The sequence below is a fragment of the Perca flavescens genome, chromosome 14 (genome assembly GCF_004354835.1).
Source record: "Perca flavescens isolate YP-PL-M2 chromosome 14, PFLA_1.0, whole genome shotgun sequence".
NCBI lineage: Eukaryota > Metazoa > Chordata > Actinopteri > Perciformes > Percidae > Perca > Perca flavescens.
In genome coordinates this window covers 13,768,784-13,781,999 of record NC_041344.1, presented here as the reverse complement: position 1 = coordinate 13,781,999, position 13,216 = coordinate 13,768,784, and the positions used below count along the sequence as shown (strand labels likewise).

Genomic DNA, 13,216 nt, shown 5'->3' with positions numbered 1-13,216 from the left:
ACGAAAGACAGACAAACTGAAGTGATGCCTTTTCCCGCTGCAAGGCGAGCTACCCTGTGTAAATAGATACATGCGGTTTCTATGGTACCACCACTGATGTTGTTGTCATTTTCCAACAGCTTATATTTAGGAATTTGATGTAGAACAATGATTGTAGTAAGATAGAAGATAAAATATCAGATAACAATTTTTTCAGCCTTGCTAGTGGCATGGCTCTAGGGATGGCAATGTCACCTAGACAGTGTATCATCGGTGCATTTCAAAGCATTTCCTGACACATGTTGGCTTATCTCTGATATATTTGTCTTGTTAAATAGCAGTATGACCAGTTAAAGATACTGGGCTATTGGCTGACTGGTTGGTTTGTCTGGTAAGATGTCACTGTGTATTGCAGCTATCGTCAATTTGTAGATCTATAAATGAAAATGTTGTGCGCGATCACGGAAGGCTTGTATCATGTGGATGTGCCGACAGTTTTGTTTGTGTGTCATTACTTATAATTCCTCATGGGGGAGACAGAAACTACGCACTATAACTTTAAGAGCACTGTACATATGTTCTGCACTCTTTTACCACAGCTTACTCTGACTTAGTGATCATGTGTGGCTGTTTCTACATTGTGTAGGTGTTTGTTTTAATGGCATAGAGCTCAAAACAACACTTGGGATTTAGTGTGCTGGTGGACTCAGAGACCTCAGGCAATTAGAGGCATCCATCATCCCCAGTTTATAGAGTGATGGAAGGAGGGAGAGAGAGTTGGACAGAGAGAGAGGTGGAAAGATCTACAGAAACAAAGAGAGAGAAGGGGAGACAGCGATAGAGCGAAGCGAACAGACAAAGTGACAGAGCCTGGGAAGTGGGTGTATAAAATGCATACATAAGAAGAGGACTGAAATGTCAGCAGGAAAGCATTTGTCTGGAGGTGTGATCCACTCAGACATAGCTCGGCTGCCTCAGTGGGTAAACAGCTGTAATGATAGTTAAGTGGCAGACATTAATAGCCTAGCCTGTCTCTATACTGCCAATATGGCACCGGTTCCTCCGACCGGTATCTACCTATTTTGTATGTTTATATTTTGCATATTTAATCTGTAACTCTAAGTTGTCTCACGTTTTATGCCTTGTCTGGCCAGGTTGTCGTTGCAAATGAGAATTTGTTCTCAATCGGCTTACCTGGTTAAATAAAAAATCTAGCAGACCGAATAGCAATGTGAATTTATGTGCCACTTAAATGCCTGCGCTGCCTTCTGGTGCTCCAAAACGGACATTGGAGATAACTGAAGCATTGCTGCATGTGACGCTAGTTAACACCACACTTTGCAGCAGGTAACGTTAGCATACAGTTAGCATTAGCTGGCTTAAACACTGTTAAAATGCTAACAGCTTAACACTCTTAAGCCGGTATTACAGTTCTGCGGAGGCTCCACACAGAGCTTTCGCCGTAGCCTACGTAAGTGGCCTGATGTTTATACTTGTGCGCTGGTGTGTGCGTGTGTTTTCTGACCAAGGTAGGACATCTGTAGCAGGAAAAGTTAACCCTCTCCTTGATTTGATTGATTGAATTGAAAACGTTATTAAACAACCATCAACAAGAGGTGTTCGCAAGGATAAAAACACAATAAAGCCCAAAGGCTTGTTTCCATTGCAGTCCTTAAGATTGGAAGGGGATTTCATGTTTATTGAGAAGGAGAACCAGGAAATGAGTCGGGGGGAAATGCAGCGCTACCAAGCAACGGCCGAGCGATGTGCGTCGCTGCGACGTGTAGTTACATTTTTCGAGAGGTGCACATCAGGCTACAGCGTAGTGTCCGGCGTAGACGCAGAGGGGTCAGCGGAGGTACGCCATCGATTCTATGCACAACCATAAAACGGTCTTTACATGTGGCTGTATTTCACTTGAAATAATTCCAACACCGGGACGTACAACAGTCTGAAGCTAAAGACACAGAGTACGCTAGCTGCACTTTTGACACCGTGGCCACTGCCTATGTCGGAGTTGTTGGAGAAAGAACATATATGGGACTTAATGGTGCATTTAATTACAATGTGTAAGCTCATGGTGCATTCAAAGTTATTATAAAATACCCTTTTGCCATCTATTGGTTCTTTTTTTTGCCAGCAATTGACTGGTGAAATAAGTTATTGTTGTTACATTTAAAAAAACATTTTTTTTAATTTGACCACATGGCTTTATCAATAAACAAGCCGTTCACCAACTGTCGTTTGTGCTGTTCTTTTTTTAAAGTATCGGTTTAGGCATTGTTTAGGCACCGGCACTGTTTTTAAAAGTATTGTTTTTGCACCGGTTTTGAAAAAAAAAGATGCTGAATCCTATTCAAAACATTTATCTGGTGTTCTTAGTGTTTCAAAGTTGGAAGGTTTTTACAGTTTTCTCTTCTTGTGCATCCAGTGAGAAATGACTGAAACTTAAGTGCTTTAGTAAGTTACAATGAGGACAACACTTTATATCTCAATATTTATTTTTCAATTTAGTGTATAAATTTTTTTTTACAATTTAGATTTTCTCTCCAAAACCCAAAGTAATGTCTTCAGATTAGCGGTCTACACCAGTCCAAACATTTGGACCTGATCCAAAACAGACCTGAGGAAAATCTACCTGACTCTGACCTGCATACATTAATTTTCCTGATCCAACACGGTCCAAAGAATAGTCAAACATGGTCCAAAAATAGACCCAAGGACAATTAGACCAACAGACCCAACTACAGTATAAAGAGAACACTGGCAGCAGCGCGGTATGCATCCAGTTACGACCATTGCCTGTCAAAAAAAGTAGCAATACATGCTATTTCACCTGCACTTCAAATGTTTACTATTGCCTCAAAAAAAAAATTCTATTGCTAATGATTGTGACCCGCTATATCATCAGAGCTGATATTGACTGTCCTCAGATTCACTAAGGTATTGGACATATTGACACAAAGACCTGCAGCAATATAAGGTTGCTTTTTAGAGGTTAAAAAGCAGGTCTGAGTTCTGTTCACGGTTACCAGAACCTCTGAAGTTCTGTGAAGACTCAGTTGGCTTGTTTTGTAAGCCTGGCAGTCTGTTTGGCATTGTTGCTTGACATGTGACATAAAAAATAATTTTCTGTTAAAGGACTAACTTGTTAATCGATATTTGATCACACGGTTTATCTCCTTCTCTATCAGCCTTAGTATTAGGCCTTGTTCTCCCCCTAAAGTATCCCTGTGTTAATATTGATGTCCCCTCCACTGTGGGGGCTGATGCTGCTTCTCCTCGTTAGTCCAAGCATATTTGGAGATCAAGAGAAGGTAGTGTGAAAGGGAGCACAGAGTACTTTGGGTGTCCGTTTTCCCTTGTGTAGGTGTCAAAATCAGGCGACTTCAATAAAGTAAGTTTGTCTGTTAGTCAGATCACCCCCCACGTCTTTCCATTTTCGTCCCATAGGATGTCAAGATGCAAATTTAAGGCTCTACATCCGCTTCACAGCAGCAGCCCCCAGGCTCACGGTTCATCAGAGCATAAACATGTGTCAGGCCAAGGAAAATATTTGGAGAGAAGGATAACAGACACAAAATTGTGAGGTTTGCTTTGAGCGCCGAGTGTGAAAGGGTCATATTGTTGTTCATCAAAGTTTTTCAGAGGTCAAAAACACAAAAATATGCCCTCTTTTTTTTGTCCTTCTGTGTGCCCCCTCTTCACATCCCATTTCCTTCTTTCCACACCTCAAAAAACTCACTATTTAATATGAAAACATGTCTCTTAAAGGAGTAAACACAGTCTATTGAGCTGGGATACATTAAAACGTGTATAGTGGTAATACCTAGAAATCAAAGTGCATGACTTGAGGATGGTACATTGTGTACCCTGTTCATCTCTTGAGACTACAGCAGAGGCAAACAGCCAGGGTGACAACAGTTTGTATGGGGGACTCCAGTCAATACAGATTTCATAGTCACACTGAGGTCAGTGCAGAAATCTTAATACACCACACTATAAACTTAGCACAGCTGACCCCAAGTACAGTACTGTACTGCCTTTATGAGTGGCTGTCAGCCATCTCGAGTATAATGTCACCCTCTGACCCAGTTGCCTTGGTTACCAACTACTCCGGGTCCCTCTAGACTCTCATCTTAGATCTCAGTTTTTTGTGTTTTCTTGGAGCGTTACAAGAAGAAGTGATGAGGAAAAGAGGGAGAAAGAGAGAAGCAGAGAGAGAGTGTGTGGTGTTGGCCTTGCCAGCCCTCTCTGCCCCGACGCAAGTGAGCGTGGAGACGCCGGGGGTAGCTTTTCAATTGCTCATTCCTTCCCTTTTTCAACCTGAAACCTGTCAGACTTCCCACGCGCCAAAATCCACACGTGCCCTGCCACTGCGTTGCCTTGGTTACGCTTGAACTTGGTCCTCGAGCATCGGAGAAAGGACGAGGGTGGGTGAACAGAGGTGCCATTTGGGATTGTAGGTGAAACTGCTGGTGACCCACAGAGCCCGTTGTACCGCCGTCTGCTGCGTTTTTCCAGGAGTGACAGTCAAAGCCTGCGTGTTTGCCGGCGGGAAGCTGACTTGTGTGAGAGGATGAGGATTGGCAAAGGAGAGCGGCTGGTACATAGGAGGCCATTTCACGCAAGACAGCTTCCAGGAAGTCAGTCATCAGAGATGCCAAAGGAAAGCTGCATCTTTTTCATAGCCGGCCAAACGGAGCAACCAGGCGTGGAAGGCCCTCTAGAAGACAATATCCTCTAACTAATGCCATCTGGGATGACTTTCCTGGTCCTTCTGTTGAAGCCTCTCACCCTTGAACCGTTCATTTCAAACTTCATTTCAAATATGCTTTGGGGCTTGGTTGTTTAGTCATTTGTTGTCATGTTTTAGGGACCTCATTTTTGTTCATTTGATGGGTTTTTGAATAGGACTCTGCCAGTTTTACGCCAATGCACTGGATGTTGTCTGTTATTATACTGCATATGTACTTTGTGTGAAATCGGAATATGGAGATGACAGGAGAGGAAGAAAGGGCTTTTGGCAGCACTACAGTCTCTTTGAAAAACGGTCTGAGCCAAGATAAAGCACAGTTAGGCCAACAGGAAACCAGGACATTTTGATTTGGATCCGTGTTATGGGAAATCCCCATTTCTGCCTTGCTGTACCCATGGATCCAACAAGAGCTGTGGGGGACAGTGCCTTCAGGATGATCAGATAATCACAGTACAGTGTTATTTAATGCATAGAGGAAGGAGAAAAAGCACAGACACAAGACAGCTTGTCATAATGTGTAGTATTTCACCTTGAGATAAAGGTTACACCTGAAGATAAAATTAGATAAATTGTCAGGAAAAAATGGCAAACGTATAACAAGAGACAATCTGTTGCCTCAGGGCATTTGATTCATCCTGCAAGAAAGTCAATATACCAAGCTGAAACCATAAAACTGTAGAATTTCACAGAGAGCCATAAAGACGTATTCCCGTTAAACTTTCTGCAATACAAAAGCAATCTGATGTCTCGGCAATAGGCCACAGTTTGCTTCCTCAACATCATACCAGAGTGGGTTTTTGTTTTATTGTGTTATAGATTTCATGGCAGAAATATTTCCTGAAAAGCTAGGAGTTGTACAGTATGACCATATTATTCCTTAGAGGGAACTTCATGGGGAGGTTTCATCATAGTTATGGGGTCACACAGTGTTCCCAGTGAAATGACTCCTGTGAATGAGGGAGCTGCTTTTTTTTTTCTTCTTGTTTGATCATAAAATCAGCCAGTTTAACTTTGCTTACTTGCTTCTCCATGGACTTCTCACTACCACCGAAACCAGGCTAGATATAATTTACTGTTTTCTTAAAGAGCAATACATTTGCTGTTCATCTGGCAAGTTATTCATTTTATTCAATGACAAATATGCATTACCTTTTCAAATTAAAAAAATCCAGCTATGAAAAAGAAAATCAACATTTAGTTGACAGACATTCTAGTGTTACACATTATATAACGAAACCATTTCCATATGGGAAGCAGGACGCACAAGAGTTCTGTAATTCGCGAAGGTCCATCCCCTGACACCCTTAACCACGCAGTATCACCAGGGAGAGCGAAGAGAGGGCAGGAAATCACTTAACCGTTGACAAATGGACTCAGGAGAGGTGCTATGCTCTGCTTCATCTCAGTGTATTAATGGAGCCACAACCTCCACTCACTTTTTCATAGCTGAAAGTGAAGCATTATCCGGCTTTGACTTGCATGTTTAGTAATAAATGGTGCCGATAACGTCCTAGCTTGCTGAAGTAGTTACATTTTTCTTCTCCGTTTTGCCAAATTAATGTCTTGTATCAAGAAAATAATGCACATCCCTCGTGTGGCATGTAATATGATCTAAGGTTAACATGTTGAAATAATTATTGGTATGTAAAGCGGCTGTGGAGCAGGGTAATGCAGCTGTTTTTAAGGTTTCAGAATACATGTATAGAGAATGACTGATTGCTTCTTAAGCCTCTATATCTTTTTGGCAATACATTGGTTTTAAGCAATATAAGAAATATCGCAAGTCAAATATCTTAAACGTTAAATGTAGTAACCAGCCCAAGTTCTCTTACCTGCTTTAGATCAGAGGTGATCAAACTGTGAGATTCTACGTGAGGGGAAAGAGACGGGTGCATGCCAGTGTTTTAAAAAATGTATGCTCCTTCTCTTGAGTCCTAAATCAGTCAAGTATCATCTGAACACACATACATAATACACATATTTGGATACAGTGTGACTTGCATCCATACTTCCATAAATCAGCTTAGAAATCATAAAAATGAGCTGCCCTTATAACTCCAGAACTTCACGCTTTTGTTTTCTTCAGTATCAAATCATAGTTTTTTTATATCCATGGGTACGTTACAAACAGGAACTTCTAATAGCCAATTTGGCTAATTTGCCAAAATGTAAACAAATACCGGTTTACTAACTCCATGGAAACATTATACTTCCTGTTTACATCCCTCATACGCACCAAATTATGGGAGGTGGTTCAATCAATCAATCAGTTAATCAATCAATTTTTTTTTGTCACATGAAATCATACAAGTAACAATTCCAGTGAAATGTAATCCCATCAACAAATATTTTGAACTTCATCTAGTTCAAAACTAGTTTCAAAACTTAGACAATGATTATACCCCATATCAAAGTGAGACAAAAGATAGTAATAGGAGTTACCAAATCCATTAATATTATCTTTTTTCAAGTTGCACTATCACTATTTTTTGGACAATATTAATGCTCAGAATGCCCTCACACGGCAAAAATGTCCCCGCTTTTCAAAGATGTTCTTTTCTCTGCTTAAGTTTATAACACGTTGCTCCTCACAAAGGTAGATACAAGAACACATGCACACACACACACACGCGCACACACAAACACACACACACACACAAACAAACACACCAGTGAAAACAATGTTTTCCTTCCTCATCATCGCCCTTGGTAAATTTTAAACAAATCAACCGCAGCACACACAAAACATAACCACATGCATGCACTCACATACACACATATACACCAACATACACACATCTGTTTGCCTGCATGAAAAACATTCCCCCACCCCCCGGGGGAGGAAAAGCCTTGTGTAACCAGATCCAATTGGCCCTTATATAAAATGGAGAAATATGGGCAGAGTGTAGCTCTCTGACGAGCCGCTGAAAGTCTGTGACATGAGACTGAGTCCGAGGACCAATCGTGTATTGCAGTCGAGGAATGCCAAGACCCTCAGTTCTCAGCCTCATGTTAAAACACAGCCCAGCCCGTGCGATATGAAGGAGGATATCTTGTCATTCATGCAGCATTGCAACCCAGCCTTAAAATATTTTCATCAATGACTCTGTTATCCCATATAACGTACAGTATATGCATAAAACATATTTAAAATATATCTCTCCCTTGAGATGGAGTCTTTAACAAAACTCTCGGGCATTGATGCATTAGTCCTAAATGCCTCCTCTTTGGCTGAATAATCCTCATTTATAGGGCCAGTGGAGGTTGTTGCATGGCTTGGGGCTGCACTTAAACTCTATGAACTGGTGAATACTTGCGTTAAAGTAGCGGCTGTGGCCATGCAGCTTAATGTACCATACATGGGGCTGTTGCTTTCTTTCTGGCTTTTACAGTGGATGTATAATAGTGTGAGGATGTCTCTATAGCACTCAATAACGTGCATCAGTGAGGCATAGCTCTAAATGCTGATGTGTTGTGCGTAGCCTGCCCACACACAGTTCTCAAATTTTGACCCTATGACTAAATCTGTCATTTAAGGCCTGAGAGAAAATAACAACAAAAGCAGGAAGAAATACACAAACTTGGTTGATTTTTTGATTTTTTTTCGTTTTCTTTTCTTGCAATTGAAGTTTACGTTTCTGACGCTGTTCAAAACCTGGTGATTCAAAATCAGTGCTTCCCATATTTGTCTATTTTTTCCCCAGGACCTCCGGTATTATTACACCAGTGGGCCTCTTCCATGCTCCTCTATGCACTCTATGCTGTACTGTATAAATGCATTTATCCTACTTTGGGGGAAACAGCCTCCTCCTGTTTCATATTAACATGAAGCCTAAACCTGTCGTTATATATTGTATGTTTTAGACTGAACTTTGGCTTACGTTCTCCCCCTGCGGTTCTTTCGTGATGAAGAATACGAGACTGGCAAGCTTTCTAAGCACAGCTGTGAGTCTATATTACTGCCAGCGCTCCCCCTCAGTATCCCCTGTGTGGGATGGCCTCTGACCTCAGTGAAAATCCAACGGGGGGCTAAAGGGGACTGTTAATGCTCACTAGTGATGTACAGCTGTGCTTCATTCAAGGTGGTTTGTCTTAGTTCTGCACACTGTAAAATAAATCACGGCAAAATGGTCTTTAGATTGCATCATATTTCATGTGTTTTCACTGGGAAGTGCAATCAGAAAGATCAGAGCAACAAACATAATCTAATAAAAACCTTATTAGATAAAAATGGTTATTTTCATATTTCTTTAAGATCTCTGTTGTGCACTCAAGATTAGTGATTGTGTGATTGTATTAAACACTCTGTGCTGAAACTAAAGATGATTTTCATACTTTAATAATTTGTAATTGTTTTGTCTGCAGTAGTGAAAAATGCCCATGGCACATTTTTAAACCAAAGTACAAAACCCAAAGGTTTGTGAAAATGAGAAAATGCTCCCATTTGGGAAATTTGATCTGTTTGGCAAATGTTTGCTGCTCAATATGTGCGTACTGTGTACTGTAAATATGGACTGTATTCCCCATCCTTCGTCATGTTGTCATTCAGCGGTTGGACATACAAAACTTTTCTTGCTGTTCAACCAAAAACAATAACAATGGAGCTCTACTTCTTGCAATCGTGAGGTCGCAATCTTGTTTTTGTGTATGCAGAGCCCCGATTGCAGTATGTATAAAAGCGTGTGTCCACTCTCAAGGTGAAAGTATGTGCTGTGTTGAAGTACGAACAAAGATCAAAAAAATAAAATAAAAAAATAACTACCCTGTTTTCAGCTTTATGACAATGCTTATGACGTAAAAGAATCAACCCATTAAACAGTAGTTTTAGTTAGTTTTTCTGAAAAATTATTTTGGAAGATACATTTTTCTCTGGACAGCAAATGTACTTATCTGTGAATTACAAGCTAGCAAATACCATGAACCTAATCCAGTAATATTATCTGCTGTTTGGGGACGTAATACATGTTAAAAACAAACTCTAAGTGGCACTGCTAACCAGAGTTTGCAAATACTATAGTATTTTCCCAAAGTCTTGTTAAAATGCCACGGATCAGCATTTGTGTGTCCTGTATTTTCTTTTGGTGCTCCAATAGCCATGACAGCCCAGGTAACCCATCTCCGAGCAGTATAAGCCAGCCTGTCAGCAGATTCAGCCCTGTGTTTCCTGGACCCTGTTGATACCCTATACATAATGCCACACTGGGAAGCCCATTGCCAGCCTGTAATCCAAGCATCTTATCAAGCCAATCAGCACTTTTCCAGCAAGAACACATCTCGACCATGACGGAGGGCGGGTTTCACAACATCTGGTGCTCGGAGAGAGGAAGGGAGGGAGAAAATGAGTGAAAAGAAAGTGTGTGAACAATCTTGATTCTGTTATGGAAAATTTAGATCAACCCCACGTCCTGCTTTTTCTTTCGATACAGGTCAGTGAGCTGGCAGTCAGTTGTCAGTGCTTACCCGCTGCATTGTGGAGGCTGCTCGCAGTCATGCTATTGGTGTTCCTGACGGTAACATTTGTCACTGCACTCCCTCGCAGTTACTCTATTCCTCTCAATCTCTCACTCACACTAACCTCTTTGCAATTCCCTTTTTTCCCTTCCTTCCTTCCCACCAGCCAAGTGCAGCGGTGAGAGGTTACCACAGCAGTAAGGCAGCAGCCACTGGTAGCAGTGGTGATCAAGGGGCCTGGAGCATCCCTTCTTTCACCCGTACCAGTCTGCAGCACTACCTATCCCACCATCAACAACCCCTGCATCACTACCCTCAGTCCTCGCACACAAGTTACGCCTACTGCCCTGCCCATACAGCTGTGAGTACAGCGGATTTCTTTTTTCTCCTTGTCACTTGATGTCCCTCTGTCTTTTATTTGTTGCTCTCATTTATTAGAGTACTTCTCTGCTCTTTCTGTCTCTCTAATCACTCTCTCTTTCTGGTGTCCATTAGTGGCCGTTACTATCAGGGAAGCTCATATGCACACAGCAAATTCCCCCCCCACACACACACACCCTTCTCTATCTCTTCCCTTTAATCTTTTCCCTCTTTCCCACACTCTTTTCTCTCAAGCCCTCATTGTGTATATCACTATTTCTTCTACCCTCCTCCCCCGGCTTTATATCTTCCTTTTTTCCCCTCTCTCTCCTTATTTTCTCTGCAACTTAATTTGTTTTTCTTTCATCCATCCTCTGCAACGACAGTGCAATGAGAGACTAATTGAGGTAGAGACACTTTTGGATGGCTTCCCTTGTCATTATCCTTACAATTAATTGCTGTTCTGCAATCCGTTTGATTTGACTTTATTGGTGCGATCTGGTTCTCTAATGCAACGTTTGGGGTGTGACTGAAACTGAGGCACAAGCCAAATAGAAGAATTTTATTATCGCCATGTTGCTGTCACAGTCACAGAGCTGGAAACAAAGATTTGGCAGGTTTTTATTTCCCTGTATTTCTTCCTATAATAAATGTATTTACAAGGCTTCACACCAAATCTTTCTCTCACTCGATTTTATTTCCATTACAACAGTCTGATTCTCTCATCTTACTTACGCACCACTTAAATTCCCAGCTGCCTATTTGCCAACATGTTGAGACTCCCTTGAAGCATTTGCATGCAACGAGTGAAGAAATTGGATTGGACTTAGATATGATAATCATCACTGTACGTTGGCTCCTGGTTTCACGTGGCATTCCTTTTATGCTATTCCTGGGATCAAGGTACAAATTCATTCAGACTTTTATAGTTAGCAGGAAGGAAATTATTATTATTATTAATTAAATACAAATGAGAAAAGGGAAACAAGACAGATAAACAAGAAACATTGCTCTTTTGATGAGGAGTGGGTGGCCCTTAAAAGTGCATTTGGGGTGAAAGTTATTTGCCAGCAGAGCTATTAGTCCTGTGACTGAGAGGAAGCCTTCTTTCCCACCTTGCCGGAGCTCGGTGCAGACTTGGCTGTCTTCTTGAGCAGCAGGAGCGGGAAGGACATTATTGAGTGTTCGAGCTGTTGTGTGTCACTGACAAACGCCACCATTACCACTGTCATAGCTTCTACCAGCACCACCTAAGGCAAAGAGGAGCATGGGGGTGTTAAACCGTGTTGTGCACAAACAGTGAGCAACAATGGAGAACATTCCCCCAGACAGACCATGAAAGCTGTGGCTGTGGTTCTACTTATGGTGGGGCTCCGTCACATGTTTTTGGGAACATCGTGGTCCTTCTTGTTCTTCAGTGCTACACCCCTGGGGAGCACAGTCATCGGTATCAACATCCACATTTGTGATGCAGGAGTGTCTGAATTCTTTGACCTAACCGGGCCGAACTAACGTGAAGCCACATGCCACTTGTCCTCCTCTGACTAAGCATGGTCTTTGGTTTTCTAAATGGCATCAGCATAGACATCTATCCCAATGATTCAAAAATAGCAGTTGTCTCACCAGACATACAGTATTTGTGTTTAATGAGTATGGAACCTCAATATTTACAACCACAATACGACTGAAAAATGTCCACAGAAGTTTGGCTTATTTTATTAAATAAAACAATGTCCAGGAGCTTCTTCAAACAGTCAGCTGGAGCCCGCCCTACACTCACAAATACTTGTTTCACTGCAGTGTACTGTTTTTTTTTATTATTATTATGCCAGTGTACTTTCTGACATTCCAGGAAATACATATTGGGTGTAACACAAAGCTAGCAGACAAGAGTTTAAAATCCCTAAATGGATTTGAAACAGACAACACACTTACAATAATTCACAACAGATGCACCTCTGTCTAGTTTTTTTCTTTCTTTCTATTCTCCACTTTATTGTCTTGTGTGTTTTTGTGGGCTGTTGGTAGGCCACACTTCTCACACAGTACCCGCTTGGTTACAGATCACTACGGGATCATCAAACACCTGCCCTGATCTTGACCCTCCACCCTCAAACTGTAGCACACTCCGCTGGCTTTAACTGGCCTGTTTCCATGGGAAAGTTTTTGTCTTTTCACTAGTTTTCATTTTGTCCCTGCAATAATTTCTCCCCAACTATCAAGCTTTCATCCTGGGGTTGCAATTCCACACTTAGACCTCAATGAGTGTTCACGGTGCCTGAAGATGGCTAATCCAGACACTGACCGTAAACAAAGGCATGATTCCAGCCTTTTGAGTCTGCCTCGTGCAGACTCAAAAGGCTGCTCATATGCAACACATATTGGAACAGCAATCCCCACAATTCAAAAACAAACTAATGCAGACTCCTCTCTCTTTCTCTCAAACCCCCTCCCCATTTATGTCATTGTTTTTATTGCCTCCCTAAATGCTATTGTAATTTCAGGCATATTAGATGCAAAGAATGCCCAGCAAAAAGGGAAGAAAAACATAACTCATAGCTCAGCATGTCTGTCCTCTTGGCTGAGGGAGGTGAGTAAATAAAGGAAGTAGAAAAGCAAGCAAGGATCCAGCAGAGATCAAGAAGATTTGCCTCCAAAAGAGTTTGT

General features: G+C 41.5%; 1 protein-coding gene across 4 annotated transcripts in view; it reads left to right on the top strand.

Moving 5' to 3' along the window:
- The window catches only part of rbms3 (RNA binding motif, single stranded interacting protein), a 288,253-nt gene that overhangs the window by 62,496 nt on the left and 212,541 nt on the right, over positions 1-13,216 (top strand). For all 4 annotated transcript variants that reach the window (XM_028596575.1, XM_028596576.1, XM_028596574.1 and 1 more), the window contains exon 3: positions 10,356-10,550. In XM_028596575.1, coding sequence (XP_028452376.1) covers positions 10,356-10,550 — 195 coding nt within the window. The remainder of the gene's footprint in view (positions 1-10,355; positions 10,551-13,216) is intronic.